At 42.7% G+C, this 20,179-nt stretch overlaps 1 protein-coding gene across 2 annotated transcripts in view; it reads left to right on the top strand.

Annotated features, from left to right (window-relative positions):
• usp46 (ubiquitin specific peptidase 46) overlaps window positions 1-17,494 on the top strand; it is a 112,171-nt gene extending 94,677 nt beyond the window's left edge. For both annotated transcript variants that reach the window (XM_072496758.1, XM_072496757.1), the window contains 2 exons: window positions 1,393-1,471; window positions 16,277-17,494. In XM_072496758.1, the coding sequence (XP_072352859.1) occupies window positions 1,393-1,471; window positions 16,277-16,378 (181 nt within the window). In that variant the 3' untranslated portion in view covers window positions 16,379-17,494. The remainder of the gene's footprint in view (window positions 1-1,392; window positions 1,472-16,276) is intronic.
• Window positions 17,495-20,179: the final 2,685 nt, after the last annotated feature.

Raw genomic sequence — 20,179 nt, 5'->3', positions numbered from 1 at the left:
ACTCCACAGAGCCAGTGGCCTGACACTGTGAAGCAACAGTGCGATCCTCAGTGCTGCCAAGAGCAGATCAGGGATGACTCATCGACTCTCCAAATCCTGTTCACCATCTACAAGGCACAAGTCAGGGATGTGATGGAACATTCTTCACTTGCCTGGATGAGCGTAGCTCCAACGACACTCAGCTCCACACCACCCAGGACAAAATAACCTGCTTATTTGCCATCCTATCCACCACCTCCAACACTAACTGACAGTGGTAGCAGTGTGCATCACCTACAAAATGTACAACAGAAACTCACCAACTCAACAGCACCTTCTAAACATGTAACCTCTGCCAACTTGAAGGGCAGCGTAGCTGCCTTGCAAATTTCTCTCCAAGGTGCACACCATCAGGCAGCACTGTAGCATAGTGGTTAGCACAGTTACTTCACAGCTCCAGGGTATCGGGTTCAATTCCCGGCAGGGTCACTGTCTGTGCGGAGTCTGCATGTTCTCCGCATGTCTGCGTGGGTTTCCTCCGGGTGCTCCGGTTTACTCCCACAGTCCAAAGATATGCGGGTTAGGTGGATTGGCCATGCTAAATTGCCCTTGGTGTCTAAAAAGGATAGGTGGGGGTTACTGGGTTACGGGGTTAGGGTAGTTAAGTGAGCTTGAGTAGGGTGCTCTTTGTAAGGATTGGTGCAGACTCGATGGGCCAAATGGCCTCCTTCTGCACTGTAAATTCTATGATCCTGACTTGGAAATAACTTACCGTTCCTTCACTGTCGCTGGGTCAAAATCCTCCAACGTAAGCATTTCTGTAACCACCCTAGTAAGCCCTGCTTTGTGTCAGAGTAAAAGGCATCATTGAGAGGAGGAAGAATATTCTGCATGAGATGAGTGGTATACGTTGGCACCGATAACATAAAGAGAACAAGTATTAAGGTTCTACGGTCTGGCTTTCAGGAGTTAAGGAGGAAGTTTTTAAAAAGTAGGACCTGGAAGGTCCTAATCTCTGGATTACTCCCATTGCCACAAAGCAGCGATAGTAGAAAAAGGAAGATGGGAATGGCCCATGTGTGGCTTGAGGCGATGATGCAGACAGGAAGACTTCAGACTCTTGGAGTGCTGGAACCAGTTCTGGGGCAGGAGGTCCTTTTTTCAATAGGGATGAATTGTAGCTCAACCAGACGGAGGCCAGTGTCCTACTGGGGAAGTTTGCAAGTGTGGTTGTGAAGATTTAAACTAAATTTGGAGGGTCCAAAGTTTTTCTGTGGTGATTTAGACAATAAAGCAAGAATTTCTAGCTGCAGTGCATTTGTCAAATCTTGCTCAATTATTTTATCTATATTGCATTCAGTATTTGTTGATGTGTGATGTCTTAATCTTTTTCTTTTTCTCTCCCCTTTTCAGTGGCCCCAACCGTGGACACTACATCACTATTGTGAAAAGCCATGGCTTCTGGCTTTTGTTTGATGATGATATTGTTGAGGTTAGTCTTTGCTTTATAATTTTAAATGAGCAGAAATGGGGTAGATTTTCATCTTGTCTATCGAATGCCAGTGCACAGAGTGGAAAATCTGGTGGCAAGGATTGCATACCCAAAATGGATCCAGCCTTTTTTTTTTTGTTTCCTCCTCCGTTTTAAATGAATAGTAGGTAAGTCTGCCAGGGGACTTTATTAAGAGCGTACAATATTCCTGCTCATTTTGTTCTCCACTCTGTGCTCTGCACAGATGATCCACATCCTGTGATGCATAGGAAGATTTGCCCAAGGACTGTAAGCAATCGTAGTTAGTCAGCCAACCATCCTCCAATCCTGTGGCAATTCCTCTGTCAAAATCACTGCAAGACAACTTGTGGATAGGGGTGGGGAGGCTGAGTTTGCATACTTGCTAGTTTGTTTTCTTTCACATTAGACATGTGTTTTGAGCTGTTTTGATATTGGCTTATTTGCAAAATTCAGATCATTTTCTGGGGATACAAAATTAATTGTACAAATTAACTTTTTAAATTAATTTATGGATATGGGCATCATTGGCCTTGGCCAGTATTTATTGCCCATCTCAAGAGGGCATTTAAGAGTCAATCACATTGCTGTGGATCTGGAATCAAATGTAGGTCAGACCAGGTAGATGGTAGATTTCCTTCCAAAAAGACATGAGTGAACCTGCTGGGTTTTTTTCACAATGGTTTCATTCGACTTTTAATTGCAGATTTTTGTTGTTGTTATGAACTCAAATTCCATAATCTGCCATAGTGGGTTTCGAACCTGTTGGACTCCGGTAGGGACATTGCCATGGAGAATTCACCAGTTAACTGCCAAGTTTTGTTTAAAATCAACCAGGCAGTTCGACTCTGGTCAAGGCATTGCCCTGAAGATGAATCTGAGAATAGCTGTCACTTATTGTGCCTTTTGCAACTAAAAATGTGTGTACATGTTCCTTCTGTCAGCAAAAGGCAGGACCCAGTGTATTAATATATGTAGCTTCTAGCATGCATAAGTGAGTCACACTGTGAGCCTAATTCTTGGCACCCTCCGAATTGTTTAGCAAATGTGGAAGCATATCTACGGTTGAACACTGTTTTGGGAGTTTTGCAAGCACGGCTAAGAGCAAGATGAAGCCAAGCATGACCGCAAAAGGAGAGTGGGGCAATCTGGGCACCCCACACGCCCGCTCCTCCATCCTCATCTGCCCCAACTGTGACAGATTGTAGGTCACACATTGGACTCCTCAGGCACCTGAGAATACCTTTTTTAGCCATCCTCTACTCCGAGGGGCTGTGACAGCAAGTACAGGTTGGTTACTTTGGCAAAGTACTGACTGTACCCAGCCAGCCCATGCTTGCAAAACTCAAAACAATTTTAAAAACTGTTTTTATTGAAAATGTTTTCATTATAAACAGCTTCAAGTTACAATGTCAAAAGAACATAGAAAATCGGAGCAGGATACCCTTCGATCCTGTTCCGCCATTCATTTATGATCATGGCTGATCATCCAACTGAAGAGCCTAATCTTGCCCCATACATATCCTTTGATCCCCTTAGCCACGGTGCTATATCTAACTGCTTCTTAAAAACATACAATGTTTTGGCCTCAACTACTTTTTGTAGTAACGAATTCCACAGACTCACCACTCTGGGTGAAGAAATTTCTCCTCACCTCTGTCCTAAATGGGGAGGGGTTAAACTAAATGGCAGGGGGATGGGAATCTATGTAAGGATTCGGAGCAGGGGGAAACCAGAATAAGAGAAAAAGACAAAGGAGAACAAGAAAAGTGATGGGCAGAGAAATCAAGGGCTTGTATCAGATAATAACACTACAAAATAGGGAAGGGACAGGTACGTTAAAAGGACTAGCCTTAAGGTTTTGTACCTGAACACGCAGAGCATTCGAAATAAAATGGATGAATTAGTTGCGCAGATAGATGTAAAGAAATATAGTTGGGATTACGGAGACATGGCTCCAAGGTGACCAAGATGGGAACTAAACATTGAGGGCTATTCAGTTTTAGGAAGGACCGACAGAAAGGAAAAGGTGGTGGAGATGCATTGATGATTAAAGAAGATATTGATACAATATTGAGGAAAGATATGAGAACAGATGATGTGCAATCTGTCTGGGTGGAGTTAAGAAACATCAGGGGCAAAAAACATTAATGGGGTGGTATACAGACTACCACACTGCAGTGGTAATATTGGGAATAGTATTAGACTGGAAATCAGATACATGTGAAAAGAACATCTGTGATTATGGGTGACTTTAATCTGCATGTAGATTGGGTGACTCAAATTAGTCACAGTACAGTAGTATACGGGATGGTTTCCTGGACCAGTATGTTGAGGAACTAACAAGGGAACAGGCCATCTTGGACTGGGTATTGTGCAATGAGAAAGGATTAATTGGCAATCTAGTTGTGAGAGAACCCTTGGGGACGAGTGACCATAATATGGTAGAATTCATTATCAAGGTGAATGGTGAGGTAGTTGATTACGAGACCAAGGTCCTGAACCTCAATAAAGGTAACTATGATGGTATGAGGCATAAGCTGGGAAACATTACTGATGGAAGGACTGAGGACAGGTGATGGCAGGCATTCCAGGAACGAATAGGCGAAGTCCAAAAGTTGTTTATTCCTATTTGGCGCAAGAATAGAAAGGGAACTGTGGCCAAACCAAGGCTTACAAGGGAAATTGTAGATCGTATTAGATTCAGAGAAGAGGCATGCAATTAGCAAGAAAAAGCAATGGACCTGAGGATTGGGAACAGTTTAAAATTCAGCAAATACAGACCAAGGGATTGATTTAAGAAGGGGGAAATACAATTTGAAAGTAAACTTGCGGGGAACATAAAAACTGACTGTAAAAGCTTCTATAGGTATGTAAAGAGAAAAATATTAATAAAAACTATTGTACGCCCTTTACAGTCAGAAAGAGGTGAATTCATAACCGGGAACAAAGAAATGGCTGAGGAACTAAATTTGTACTTTGCTTTTGTCTTCACAAAGGAAGACATGACTATGCACTGGAGGTTCTGAAGAGCTGAAGGAAATTAGTATTAGTAAAGAAATGGTTTTGGGGAAATTAATGGAATTGAAGGCGGTCAGGTTTTCATCCCAGCGCACTTAAGGAAGTGGCCCTAGACATAGTAAACCCATTGGTGGCCATTCTCCAAAATTCTTTCGACTCTGGAATGGTTCCTACAGATCTGAGGATAGCGAATGTAATCCCGTTATTCAGAAAGGAGGTAGAGAGAAAACCCGGAACTATAGACCAGTGAGCCTAACATCGCTGGAGTCCCATTATCAAGGATTTCATAGCACAACATTTGGAATGCAGTGGTGTAATCAGACAAAGTCTGATGGATTTACAAAAGGAAAATCATGCTTGACAAATCCACTAGTATTCTTTGAAGATGTAACTGTCGAGTTGACTAGGGAGAACCGGTGGATGTGGTTTATTTAGACATTCGGAAGGCTTTTGACAAGGTCTCACATTGCTTTAACTTTACATATTAAATGCTCATGGGATTACGGGTAGTGTCTTGAGATGGATAAAAAGCTGGTTGGCACACTGGAAGCAAAAAGTTGGAATAAATGGTCTTTTTCTGATTGGCAGGCAGTGACTAGTGGGCTACCACAGGGATCTGTTCTTTATATATTAATGATTTGTATGAGGGAACTAAATGAATTTTCAAATTTGCAGATGATACAAAGTTGGATGGGAGGATGCAGAGATGCTTCAGTGGGATTTGGACAGGCTGAGTGAGAGGGCACATTCATGGCAAATGCAGTATAATGTGGATAAATGTGAGGTAGCAAAAATAGGAAGGCTGATTATTATTTGAATGGGTGTAAATTGGGAGAGATGGCTACTCAGTGAGACCTTGGTGTCCTCGTGCATCAATCGCTGAAAGTAAGCGCGCAGGTACAGCAGGTAGTAAAGAAGGCAAATGGTTTGTTGGCCTTCATAGCGAGGGTATTTGAGTATAGGAATAGAGATGTTTTACTGCAATTCTATTGGACATTGGTGAGGTCACACCTGGAATATTGTGTGCAGTTTCGGTGTCCTTGTCTGAGGAAGGATGTTCTTGCTATGGAGGGAGTGCAGCGAAGGTTTACCAGGCTGGTTCCAGGGATGGCGGTATTGTCAAATGAGGAAAGACTAAATTGGTTAGGATTATATTCTTTGGAGTTTCGAAGAGTGAGAGGAAATCTCATGGAAATTTACAGAATTCTAACTGGATTAGACAGGGTAGATTCAACAAGAATGTTCCCGATGGTGGGGGAGTCCAGAACTGGGGGTCATAGTTTGAGGATAATGGGTAAACCTTTTAGAACTGAGGTAAGGAGAAATTTCTTAACCCAGATTGTGGTAAATCTGTGGAATTCGCTGCCACAAAGTTGTTGAGGCCAAAATGTTGTGTCATTTCAAGAAGGATTTAGATATAGCTCTTGGGGCTGAAGGGATCAAGGGTATGGGGGCAGGCGGGATCAGTGTATTGAACTTTATGATCAGCCACGATACTGGGGGAGGTGTTTTTTGAGAGGAAGTGGATGGGAGGATTCTGGGAGGGGGGAGGGAGAGAGTTTGATGGTAACAATGAGACTGGGCGGGCTAAGCCCAGTGGTCAGGGCCGGGAGTTATGAGGATGGTGGATAAGAGGGGAGGGGCGGGGGGGTGAGAGATCCCCCATTTAGGATAGTTATGTGGAATGTGAGGGGTTTATTGAAGGGAGGTTTTTCAGGGTCATCTCTGGGGTAATGCTCGTGAACTTGGAACCAGGCCCCTAGAAGCCTTTTTCGGGGGCCGGACCGGCTCAGGTGGCGGGCGGGTGCGGGGGCAGATGTTAGTCTTTGCCTCGCTGATTGCCCGGAGGCGGGTCCTGTTGGGGTGGAGGTCAGCTTCTCCACCCTGTGACATGGCTTGGTGGGGGACCTACTTGAATTTCTGACTCTTGGGAAGGTGAAGTCTCAGCTGAAGAGGATGAAGGAAGGGTTTCACAATTCATGCGAGCTGTTTATTATGCACTTCTGAGAATTGGTTAGGCGGGGGGGGGTTGGCGGTATTGTTTTCTTTGGTTACACTGTTTACGGATTGATTGTTAATTTTTTTTAACCTGGAATGTACGGGTGGATGTTTTGGTCTGTATATTGAGCGGGGAGCGGTTTGTGTGTGGGGGATTGTTATTGTATTTGTTTTTGTTTGTTTTTCTTTGGTTATTTATTGATGAAAATGTTGAAAATGAGGAGAATAAAAAGATATTAAAAAACTTGGGCCACGACCAGAAAATGAGAATGGTTAACCGGCTCCTGAGAACAACGCTCACGCCTGTCCTCCACCCTGCAAAAAAACCCACTCATCCTCTCCTTGATCAGATGAGCCCTGCGAACCACTTTGAATTGGATCAAATTGAGCCTAGCACAAGAGGATGTAGAGTTGGCCATGCGAAGAGCCTGGCCCCACACCACCTCATTCAAAATGGCACCCAATTCACCCTCCCATTTCATCTTTTCTTCATTCAATGGAGCCGACTCCACTGATAGGATCTGGTACACAAAATACACCCCCCCCCCCCCACAAAAAGAAAAATAGGCCTGGCCAAAGACAAAATCCTCTTCAACAGGGAGGATGTTGGTTCCAAGGGAAAAGAGGGAAAAGCCTTGTGCAAAAATTCAGAAAACTGGAACCTTTCCTCCAAGTTCCCAAGCCCCCCCCCCCCCGCCCTTCCCTCCACAAACAAGCTCCCAAGCCCTCCCTCCCCATGACCTAAATGTTGAGTCTAAGCCCACTGGCAAAAAGAGGTGATAACTACAGATCGAGGCCAGCAAAGCTAAATTTAAAATGCTGCCTGAACTGCTTCCAGATTCTCAGGGTAGGCACCACTACCGGATTCAAAGAAAATCTTGCAGGGGAGAATTGCAGCGAGGCAGTTAACAGTGTTCCTCTGGAGGAATGCCCTATGGATCCTTGGGGTCTTAACAAAATCAAACTCAAAACGCAGCGTCCAACATTACACGTAATGCCACAATTGGAGAGTGTATGTTAAGGGCTGCAGCAGCTTACTGAGGTGTGGAAGGCAAGACCATTCCAGACGAACAAGGCCATTGATGTATTTAAAGGGGTCAGCATCTTGTTCAGTACTTTGGCTTGAACTGGTTAATAATTGCCGAAATGTTTTAGGATCTCGGAGCTCACGCCACAAAACCTGATGCTTGCATGGTGTTTAGTTTGACATCCATTCAGTGTGGTACATTTTTTGAATTTTAAATTACATTTCTCATTCTTATTCTCAATTGCTAAGTGCCCAAATTTCTTTTGATTGCATCTATTGCCTCAGAATATCTTGCTTTCCATCGAATTTAATATCGGAAATCTTCAACATTCCATTTATAATGTCTTGAGGCAATATTTATTCACTTGAATTTGATGGGACCTACGACTAATCCTGGGGAAATGGGAGCTCTCAGCAGTCACTGCTACTAGTCTATTACCTATCTTCCTCCTCAGAGCTTTCAAGTGTCAGCTTGGCTCACTGGTAGCTCGTTCACCTCCTGAGTCAGAAGCTTGTGGATTCAGGACCTGCTGCAGCATATAATCTAGGCTGACACTGCAGTGCAGTACTGAGGGAGTGCTGCATTGCTAGAGTTGCCATCACTCAGGTGAGATGTAAAAGATCCCATGGCTCTATTTGAAAAAGAGCACGGGTATTCTCCAGGTATTCTGGCCAAAATGTATCCCTCAACCAGCATCACCAAAATGGATTAACTGGTCATTTGTTAGACTTTGCATTACACAATTTGACTGCCACACTTGCCTACATAAAGTCAGCAATTTTGGTTTAAAATTAATTAATTTTGAGCACTTCGGGACACCCTGAGGATAAAAAGTGCCATATGAATACAGCAACTTATTCTCTTTTCCCCCTGTCTCGCTCTCATTACCCTCGTTGCCTTCTCACCTCTTTGAAGGTGTTGATATCTTGCTGAAGTGCTTTTCCTCGGGTACCTTGCACTATCTCACCTAAGTTACCAGTTTACATTCATGAGTCTTGCTTACGCAGGCTATTTTGATCACAGGCAGAGGGAATGGAAAAAGCTGAGCATTCATCCAAGTTTGAACCTGTCCCTATTAAATGTGCAACATTTCATCAAGGGTTTCTGAGTAATGATCAGAACCCCTGGCAAAGAAATCATTTATAGTGCACTTAACTGTATTACAAATGGTTTCTGAGTGAGGACCCTGATCTTTGTTTCAGAGACTCCTGTTGGAGTGTATGTGACTACATATTATATGAGAACATGGCTGAGACCACCTAATTCTATGGCCTGGAGTAGGACTGCGCCTATCTGTATGGCTCTTTTACTTAATGCCTCCTTCAGTTAAACTGCAAACTGCAAACTTCATGTCAGCCCTATATTCTGTCTTGCAAATATTTCCTGAAAGTTGAGGTGGATCTCCTCCACCAATTTTGCACCTTTTAAAGACAGACAAGTTCTCTTATTCTATTAGGTAGGTGTAGATTTAAATCTGGTTGTGTATCCATCTTGCATCATTTAAGTCAGGAAATCTTGTCCGTTACAACGAGCCCCATTTACTTATGCTCAGTACGTTTTTAATGAAAATGGATAGAAACATAAATTTATGCAAATATAACATTTCCTTCAGAACGAATGCCTGGGTAAACTAGAAAATTGATGAGGATTACTAGTCTTAACCATATTCTACATATAACCCGCCGAATCTCATTCTTTAATCTTGCATAAGAAATTATACACATTAGGCATGGTACCCAGAAAGTAACTGGTGCCATGGAACTGCACCCCAGCAAGGTGTCAATGTCTGGAGAAGGTGCGTATCAATGTCCAGGACATTTGAGGGTTTTTATGCTCCATAACTTCCACTTTTGCAACGGCTTCATTAGAATTGAACCATTGGTCTATTTCTGTGCTGCAACACAAGTCTGCTGTTGATTTTTCTTCACCCGCCACCTAGATTAATCTCTCTGCTCCTCAGCCCTCATTCCCTTTTGAGTTTGTGTTGGTGAATTCCACATTCCAACCACCCACTTTTTAAAATTTATTTTGTGATCCGTGCAAATTTGAGACCATCCATTACCATATTGCTGATCAACAAAATAAATCTGTCATCATGCATACAAATATACAAATTAGGAGCAGAAGTAGACCATTCGATCCCTTGGGGCCCATTCCACCATTCAATAAGATCATGACTGGTCTGATTGTAACCTCAACTCCACATTCCCACCTACCCCGATAATCTTTCACCTGTTGCTTAACAAGAATCTGTCCACCCATGCCTTAAAAATATTCAAAGATTTTGCTTCCACTGCCTTTTGAGGAAGAGGGGTCCAAAGACTCTGCACCCTCAAAAGTTCTCTTAATCTCTGCCTTAAATGGGTGACCCCTTGTTTATAAACAGTGGCCCCTCGTTCTAGATTCCCCCACAAGAGGAAATCTCCTGTTCACATCCACCTGTTCAAGACTGCTCAAGATCTTGTATCTTTCAGTGCAGTTGCTTCTAACTGTTCTAAGCTTCAGTGGATACAAGCCTAGACTATCCAACCTTACCTGATAAGACAATCCGCCTACTCCAGGACTCATAAATCTTCTTTGAACTGCTTCTGATTGCCATCCTTCCTGAAAGACCAATACTGTACACAGTTTTCCAGATGTGGTTTCACCAGTGTCCTATATAATTGAAGCATAACCTCCCAAGTTTGTGCTCATTGCCCCACACAATACATAACATTCTATTAACTTTCCTAATTATTTACTGTATCTGCAGACTAACCTTTTGTGATTCACTAGGCACTAGGACACCTTGATCCCTTTGCATCTCAGAACTCTGCAATCTCTCACCATTTAGATAATATGCTTTTTATTTTACTGCCAAAATGGACAATTTCACATTTTCCCACATTATACTCCTTTTGCCAGATTCTTGCCCACTCATTTAACCTATCTATTATGTTGTCTTCACATCTTACTATCCTACCTATCTTAGTGTGATCAGCAAATTTAGCAACTGTACCTTTGGTCCCTTCATCCATGTCATTTATATAATATCAGGCACAGCATGATATTATATAAATCCTTGTGGCACACGCTCCTTGCCAACTAGAAAAAGGCACTTTTATGCCTACCCTCTGTTTCCTGCTATCTAGCCAATTTTCTGTCTATGTCAATACGTTGCCCCCTACTCCATGAGCTTCTATTTTTCGCAATAACCTTTGATGTGGCACCTTATCAAATGCCTTCAGGAAATCTAAATGCAATACATCCACTGGTTTCTTTTTATCCACAGTACATGTTACTTCAAACAAAACCCAATAAATTGGTTAGATATGATTTTCCTTTCACAAAACCATGTTGACTCTGCCTGATTGCTGTAATTGTTTTAAAGTGCCCTACTCCAACGAGGGTTAACACCAGTGGAACAAAACCCTTTCTCTGTCAAATCTTTGTTCATATCTATAACCCTCTAATCTGTGATCGTGTCCTAGTGAATATATGCTGCTTTTCTATTGCTTTAATACCCTTTATGTAACCCTGTGCCAACTGCATGCAACATGCTTTACTGCAGCCTTGGGTCTTGTACAAGTTCAACATTATAAAGTTTTGATTTTGTTTGGCAGCTTGTCTTTTCCATTTAGTCTGAGTAAGGCCCCTTTTATCTTGCCACATTTACTTTTCCCAAACAAGTACCGTTATCCTCAACTTCTGTTGTTGTCATATACCTGATTTTATTATTGTTACCTTTTCCCCAAATGTTTCCCTATTCTTACATCACCTCTGTACGCCATTCATTACCCAAAACCTCGTCAAGTGTACTTCTTTCCATGTAGAGTATCAGCTTATTGAATAAGTTGATCTTGAACACATTTCAAAAACCCTCCTTTTTCATGACAAATATATTCTATACTTGTATTTTGGATAAATAAAATATTTTACAATTGTTTATATATGCCCTTCTAATCTGCCGACCGATTACATTTTTAGTTTGACTCATACTGTTTAGCATCCCTTTTTTTAATAGAAAATATCTTATTGAGGCATTTATAATTTTAACAATTTTCAACATCAAATTTCAATAATAACAATATAACCAGCAAACCCCCCCGAACACAAACCCCAGCCAACATGGCTTACACAAAGTGCCACCTTCCCCAGCCACCCCTCTGTTGATTCTCCTGCTCGTACTCGCCTCTCTCATGCCTCCTTCCCCTCCCATCCCCTCCCACCCCTGCTGACGGCTTAATATTTCGCAACAAACCTCTCTAGGCAAATTTAGTTTTCTCAAGTCTGAGAAACCCCGCCATGTCGCTAACCCATACCCACGACTTTGTGGGTTCCGAGTCCCTCCACCCTAGTAAGATCCGTCTCCGGGCCACCAGGGAGGCAAAGGGCAGGACGTCGGCCTCTCTTGTCCCCTGGGCTCCCGGGTCTTCCGACACACCAAAGATCGCCACCTTTGGACTACTGTTTAGCATCCCTTTTCTAAAAATGAATTTAGAGTAACCAATTCATTTTTTACAATTAAGGGGCAATTTAGCGTGGCCAATCCACCTACTCTGCACATCTCTGGGTTGTGGGGGTGAAACCTACACAAACACTGGGAAAATGCGCAAACTCCACGCGGACAGTGACCCAGAGCCGGGATCGAACATAAGAACTAGGAGCAGGAGTAGGCCATCTGGCCCTTCGAGCCTGCTCCGTCATTCAATGAGATCATGGCTGATCTTTTGTGGACTCAGCTCCATTTTTCCGGCCCAAACACCATAACCCTTAATCCCTTTATTCTTCAAACATCTACCTATCTTTATCTTTAAAATATTTAATGAAGGAGCCTCAACTGCTTCACTGGGCAAGGAATTCCATAGATTCACAGCCTTTGGGTGAAGAAGTTCCTCCTAAGCTCAGCCCTAAATCTACTTCCCCTTATTTTGAGGCTATGCCCCCTAGTTCTGCTTTCACCCGCCAGTGGAAACAACCTGCCCGCATCTATCTTATCTATTCCCTTCATAATTTTACATGTTTCTATAAGTTCCTCCCCGCATGCTTCTGAATTCCAACGAGTACAGTCTCCATCTACTCAACCTCTCCTCGTAATCCAACCCCTTCAACTCTGGGATTAACCTAGTGAATCTCTTCTGCACACCCTCCAGCACCAGTATGTCCTTTCTAGGGTAAGGAGACCAAAACTGAACACACTACTCCAGGTGTGGCCTCACTAACATCTTATACAATTGCAGCATAACCTCGCTAGTCTTAAACTCCATCCCTCGAGCAATGAAGGACTCCATTTGCCTTCTTAATTACCTGTTGCACCTGTAAACCAACTTTTTGCGATTCATGCACTAGCACACCCAGGTCTCTCTGCACAGCAGCACGTTTAAATATTTTATCATTTAAATAATAATCCCTTTTGCTGTTATTCCTACCAAAATGGATAATCTCACATTTGTCAACATTGTATTCCATCTGCCAGACCCTAGCCCATTCACTTAACCTATCCAAATCCCTTTGCAGACTTCCGGTATTCTCTGCACTTTTTGCTTTAGTGTTGTCTGCAAACTTGGACACATTGCACTTGGTTCCAAACTCCAAATCATCTATGTAAATTGTGAACAATTGTGGGTCCAACACTGATCCCTGAGGGACACCACTAGCTACTGATTGTCAACCAGAGGAACACCCATTAATCCCCACTCTTTGCTTTCTATTAATTAACCAATCCTCTATCCATGCTTCTACTTTCCCCTTAATGCCATGTATCTTTATCTAATGCAGCAACCTTTAGTGTGGCACCTTGTCAAAAGCTTTCTGGAAATCCAGATATGCCACATCCATTGGCTCCCCGTTATCTACCGCACTTGTAATGTCCTCTCAAAATTCCATTGAATTAGTTAGGCACGACCTGCCCTTTATGAACCCATGCTGCGTCTGCCCAATGGGACAATTTCCATCCAGATGCCTCGCTATAGATTTCAGCATCTTCCCTACTACCGAAGTTAAGCGAACTGACCTATAATTATCTGCTTTCTGCCTACCTCCTTTTATAAACTGTGGTGTCACGTTTGCTAATTTCCAATCCGCCGGTACCACCCCAGAGTCTAGTGAATTTTAGTAAATTATCACTAGTGCACTTGCAATTTCCCTAGCCATCTCTTTTAGCACTCTGGGATGCATTCCATCAGGGCCAGGAGAATTGTCTACCTTTAGCCCCATTAGCTTGCTACCTCCTTAGTGATAACAATCATCTCAAGGTCCTCACCTGTCATAGCCTCATTTCCATCAGTCACTGACATGTTATTTGTGTCTTCCACTGTGAAGACCAACTCTCAAAACCTGTTCAGTTCCTCAGCCATATCCTCATCTCCCATTATTAAATCTCCCTTCTCATCCTCTAAAGGACCAATATTTACATTAGCCACTCTTTTTTGTTTTATCTATTTGTAGAAGCTTTTACTGTCTGTTTTTATATTCTGAGCCTTGGACCTTGGTGCAGTGAGGCAGCAGTGCTAACCACTGTGCCACCATGCTGTCTTTTGTTTAGCATCCCTAATAGGCAAGATAACGTCGCCGTAGTCCCAGATGACCATCGGCTGCTTTCCCCTTTGAGGGGGAGAGCTGACTGGTGGTGATTTAACCTGAGGATCACCCCTCCTCCAGTGAGGGACCAACTTGCGAAGGCGGGGACTTCATGAATAACCTCAGTTGGTGCGGAATTGAACCCGCACTGCTGGCCTCATTCTGCCTCGTGAACTAGCTATCTAGCCAACTGAGCTACACCGGCCCCTAATATATCCTAATATACTTCCATCTTTGACTGATCCCTTGCTACTATTTAGTTGAATTCAAATAAGTTCTGTTTCCACTACTTCTTCTTAAATCCTTACGCACTAGTGCTACAACATTGGCCATAATTAATGTCACTAAATTAATAGTACTACTAGCCTCTATTTATTTTAAAAAAATTTTTTTTTTTTTTTTTTTTAAAAAAACAATGTCCTATCCCTTCTGAGGAGATCTTGTGGTGCAACGGGTAGTATCCCTGCCTTTGAACCTGAAGCTGCAGGATTGAGTTCCACTACAGAACTTGATGGCCACAGAAGATGTGTTCAGAATGTGGCTAAACAGGTGGATTGTCAGCGTGCAAATCTTTCCAACGTGTCTATGGCAGGCGATAAGAGCAGGGGAAACTTCTGGTGGGCCATGCTTGATGCAGAATGGTACCCTCCAGCTATAGCCTCTGGATCCAGGCCATCGACCTGTCCAGGAGAAGCAAGCTACAAAAACTGACAGTGGTCTGCTTTGTCTGCCTCGTGCATCTCTAAATATGAGAAGTCTGTTAGTCTATCTCTTCTAGGTTTTATATCAAGGGATATTTAATTAACAATCCTGACCCCCAATTGCAATTAATGTTAGAATTTTTTGTTTAAATCAGTTTCTCTAGTTCCCCAATTTTGCTTTTTTAAACCCTGCATTAATACTGATAAGCCTCTACTGCTGGAAGGGCAGTGTCAATCTCGCCTGATGTTGATCCAACCCCGAAAATCAGGCAATTGGATCATTTATATAAGCATTATGTAACCTATCAGGGATGTGGCTTGTTAAAGTGGGAATGAGTGCCTTGAGTATTGATGAAGCATTACCTTCCTGTTCCTTCAGGAGATAAGTTGGACCGCTATGTTTGAAGATTTAAGGCAAAACAAAATGCTGGCACCTGGAGGAGCTGGAGGGGATGTATCATTGCCAGAGGGGAATGGATTTGGGTATCTGCAGGTTAGGAACTTGGTGAGGAAGGAGGTGCCATGGTTTCTGAGACTGCAATGGGGGGGGGGGGGGGGGGTTAAAAAGAAAATGCTGGCAGATTTTTTAAGTTAGAACAATACAGCGCAGTACAGGCCCTTCGGCCCACGATGTTGCACCGAAACAAAAGCCATCTAACCTACACTATGCCATTATCATCCATATGTTTATCCAATAAACTTTTAAATGCCCTCAATGTTGGCGAGTTCACTACTGTAGCAGGTAGGGCATTCCACGGCCTCACTACTCTTTGCGTAAAGAACCTACCTCTGACCTCTGTCCTATATCTATTACCCCTCAGTTTAAAGTTATGTCCCCTCGTGCCAGCCATATCCATCCGCGGGAGAAGGCTCTCACTGTCCACCCTATCCAACCCCCTGATCATTAAGTTGCTTACTTAATGGCAAATGACTGCTGTTAATAAACTGCCATGAGCTCTTAACTTACATATATGCACCATGCAGGAGTACATCCCCTTGCCTACAGAAAAAATTGACAGTGGCAGAAGACCTAATCCTGCCGTCCTGCACTTTCAATTACATTAGGATGGAAGGGACCGGGAGTAACTTGCATCCATCCCTTCTCATCGGTACTTTTATGTACAGAAATGGATGGAGATGGAAGATCAAATGATTGCAGGATAGCAACTGCAAAGTTTGGGAAGTTAACATGATTTGTAACAAGCTCCAGGATTGAATGAATGATGTTTTAGCCAATTGTATATTTGACAGGTGCCCAAATCGGAGTACAGTTATGTGTTCAAAGTGATTTACATTTTTAATTGTGGGGTTGAGTTCTGCAATTAATTAGTGATTGGCTAATACTGACATTTTGGAGGAAGTAACTGTAAATGTTCACTTGCAGAAAATCTCACGGTTAATGCAATGTTATTTGAATTTATTTATTTGAATTTTTATCTGGTTAGTATTATAATTACTAAAGAATTCTATTTCTTTTGCAGAAAATTGACGCTCAAGCTATTGAAGAGTTCTATGGTCTGACTTCGGACATTTCAAAAAACTCAGAATCTGGATATATTTTATTTTATCAATCAAGAGAGTAAATTGTAAGGTACTGGCCTGAATAATCAGGTAGATGAATAGTTAACTAGTGCAAAAGTGCTCAGGCCATTGCCAACATATATTGTACTTTCAGGGCCCTTTTTATAAGGAATCAGAACAGGAACTATGATCACACTCCAGGCATTTGTAGGTTCCTGACAAATGTGTGATCTTGTGATAGAGTTCTGTAGGTCGGAGTAGCTTTGGCAAGGGAATATCCAGTTAAAATAACTAACAAAAGTAATGCAAGTACGCATGCAAGACTGAAGTCTTTTCCTAATACACGACAGTAAGCCAACTAATATGGTAGTGTTCCTGATTTTGTTCACTGAGGTGCATTTTCCTTTACTGAACCCAAATATGTGTTTATTTCGCTAATATCAGACCTTGATGAAGAAGCAGTTTGTCTTCTCTCTTCCCAGCCTCCTCTAAAACTATGTTGAAGTGGATGTTTGCCTGATCTAAAACGACTGATAATTCATTGGATTGTGGAGCAGAATTGGTTGTATTCTGGTTAATCATGTGTTTTTCTTCCAATGTAAATGCAAATATAATAGCATACTGCTTCACATTGTGACTTGATTTTCCATGTTAAAGCCCTTTAAAGGGCAGACTGTTATATAACGGGAGTGTCACAGAAAATGAAATTTGATTTGTTTGATTTATTTCGCTTTTGCAACTGTTAAATGGTTACATTTTCTGTCTTTCGCATGTGCAATAAGGTCCTGTCTACTGACAGACCAAGAGAGGCGGATCAAATGGCGGACATGCATTAATGTGAAGTGAAATCATTTTCAAGCTAAATTTGAACCTCATGAGCAATCATATTTAAATGTTGCAGAATCCTACTTGGCTGTATTTAATTGTTTAGGTTTCTATTCTATAGATATCTTCCCAATATAGCTGAATAGTGCTAAAGGATCATGTTGATCGTTGCCAATAACCAATATGGCTTTTTGGGATGCTATCTAGTGTTTTGTTTTAATCATATATTTATGAGAATACAATTAATGTATATAGATGATATAGAATGGCATTGCTGACCGATTTGAGAATTACAGTATCTTATATTTGGCAAGGTGAATAAACATATTGGATGGCATTTATAACTTTTAAAAGGAACAGAAACGGCTCAAGAAAAATGCTTAGTCACAAAACTGAAGCCAAATTCTGTATTCTTCCAGTTGAAAACATTGATGGGTGCTTGATGCACTAGGTCAGCTCTATCTCGTGTTATTTAAATTATGGTTCAGATTGGATTGTTGGATTTGGTTTATACTGTGCTAATCAATTTGGGATCGAATAACTGACTTTCTATTTGCAAATTTGAGACTCATCTAACTTTGGAATTTTTGAACCGTCACAAAATATTTACTGTTCTCTTAGTTACTTTGTTTCTAGGCTAATGTTCTTAGTTGTAACCTGTAGCCTACATCAGATTGATCTGGTATAAAAGTATTTTGTCTTGCTCACAAGAAATCTTGCATCTTGAAAGCAAAACTTTCACAAAACTGTGTTATATCTTTTTCCTGGCTTCTCCCCCTCTAAAAATTTTCTTGGTTATTGGTCACTTGTGTTATTGTTCTAAATTAGTTTACAGTTTACATATACTTACTGACGAACTTCCAAGGTAAGGACTAACCTTTTTTTAAAAGCAAAATTTAATGAAACTTATTGGAAAGGAAAACTCCCAACCAATTCTTCCTTTGTTCAGCCTTTACATACAAAGAAGTGGAATGCCGTGCAACAGGGGAAAGGCACCTGGAAACATTGCTCGTTAACAACCTCTTTTATAGTTTCTTTATGCAATCTGCCTCTCAACATTTGTTTATTCATCTTGGTTGCATGTTTTAAATTCCAGAAATTCGTCTTCCTGGAAGTTACTGACAAATGCTGGTTTCTGTTTAAGTTTAAGAGGAATCTTGTTATTAATTGACTGAAAATTTTCTGTGATCAAATTGGCCTTTTCATGCAAGTCCCTACTTTTAAGATCTACTTTTTTACTTGGGCAAGTGTGCCGAGTAATGTTGTGCCATTTCTATAACGCCAGCTTCAGACAGTCTTGATTTGCTCGGGGGGAAAATACCTCTTTTGATCCTCCATACAGAGAGATTTCAGTTGTCAGATCAACTTGCTAATCCGTGTATTCGTTGGAAGATGTGATTAATTGAAAATTTGTTGCCCCTCCAGTCTATTTAAAGGATTTCTTGAAACTGTTTCTGATGACTGCATTGAAGGACTTATCAAGGCAGATCTCTTCCAGAGCTGGCGCATATCGATATTACAAGTTATTTGCTAACAGTGGCCAAGACTGTTTGCTGTGTGAAGTAACCAAAGCTTGTTGGATCTGTCCATAGTCCTTAGACTTTAAAAAAATATATATATTTTTATTCAAACTTTTTTACATATTTTCAACAAACCCCCCACCCCCCTTAAAGAAATAAGAAAAAACAAAGAACACATAAATAAACATCTTATAGCTATGTCACGTATTCCCCCAATATACAAGCCCTCCATTAAATGATAATACACACAGTAGTAAACACAAAGTACCCCCCCTCCCCCGGATGCTGTTGCTGACCACCTCACCGCCTGAAGAACCCTTGCACAGATCCTCTTAAGGCAAATTTTACCCTCTCCAATTTAATTAACCCTGCCATGTCGCTGATCCAGGCTTCCACGCTTGGGGACCTCGCATCCTTCCACTGTAGCAGAATTCTCCGCCGGGCTACCAGGAAACCCGTGCCAGAATACCGGCCTCTTTCGCCTTCTGCACTCCCGGCTCGTCCGATACCCAAATAGTGCGAGACCCCAACTCTGCTTAACCCGAGTGTTAACCACCTTTAGACACCGTCCTCGCAACGCCCCTCCAGAACCCATCCAGTACTGGGCACGCCCAGAACATGTGGGCATGATTTGCTGGGCTCCCCGAACACCTCACACACCTGTCCTCCACTCCAAAAAACCGCCTCAGCCTTGCCCCCGTCATGTGCGCCCAGTGCAGAACCTTAAATTGGATCAGACTAAGCCTGCCGCAAGAGGAGGAAGAATTTACCCTACCCAGGGCATCTGCCCACGCACCCTCGTCTATCTCCTCCCCCAGCTCCTCCTCCCATTTCAGCTCCTCCACCGAGGCCTCCTCCTCCTCCTGCATCTCCTGGTAGATCGCCGAGACCTTGCCTTCTCCAAACCCACACCCCCGAGAGCACCCTATCCTGGATCCTACGTGCTGGCAGCAGTGGAAATTCCCTCACCTGCCGTCTTACAAACGCCCTTACCTGCATGTACCTGAAGTCATTTCCAGGGGGGAGCCCGAATATTTCCTTCCAACGCCACAAGGCTCGCAAACATCCATCTATAAACAGGTCCCCCATCCATCTAATACCTGCCCTGTGCCAGCTCAGGAACCCCCCATCCATTCTCCCCGGGACAAACTGATGGTTCTCTCGGATCGGGAACCGCACCGAAGACTCTGCCCCCCCCCCCCCCCCCCCCCCCCGTGGCATCTCCACTGCCCCCAAATTTTGAGGGTCGCTGCCACCACTGGACTCATGGTTTATCTTGTCGGCGGGAGCGGCAGTGATGCCGTCACCAGCGCCCTCAGGCTCGTGCCCACACAGGACGCCATCTCCAGCCTCTTCCACGCCGCCCCCTCCTGCTCCATTACCCACTTGTGTATCATCGCCACATTGGCAGCCCAGTTGTTAGGCAACGCTAGCCATCCTCTGTCCCTGCTCCGTTCCAGAAACACCCTTCTCACCCTCAGGGCCTTTTTTGCTCATACAAACCCTATGATGCTCCTG

This window comes from Scyliorhinus torazame, chromosome 3 (genome assembly GCF_047496885.1).
Source record: "Scyliorhinus torazame isolate Kashiwa2021f chromosome 3, sScyTor2.1, whole genome shotgun sequence".
Classification (NCBI taxonomy): Eukaryota; Metazoa; Chordata; class Chondrichthyes; order Carcharhiniformes; family Scyliorhinidae; genus Scyliorhinus; species Scyliorhinus torazame.
Note: the sequence above shows the minus strand (reverse complement) of the source record. Positions and strands in the feature narration are given on the sequence as shown.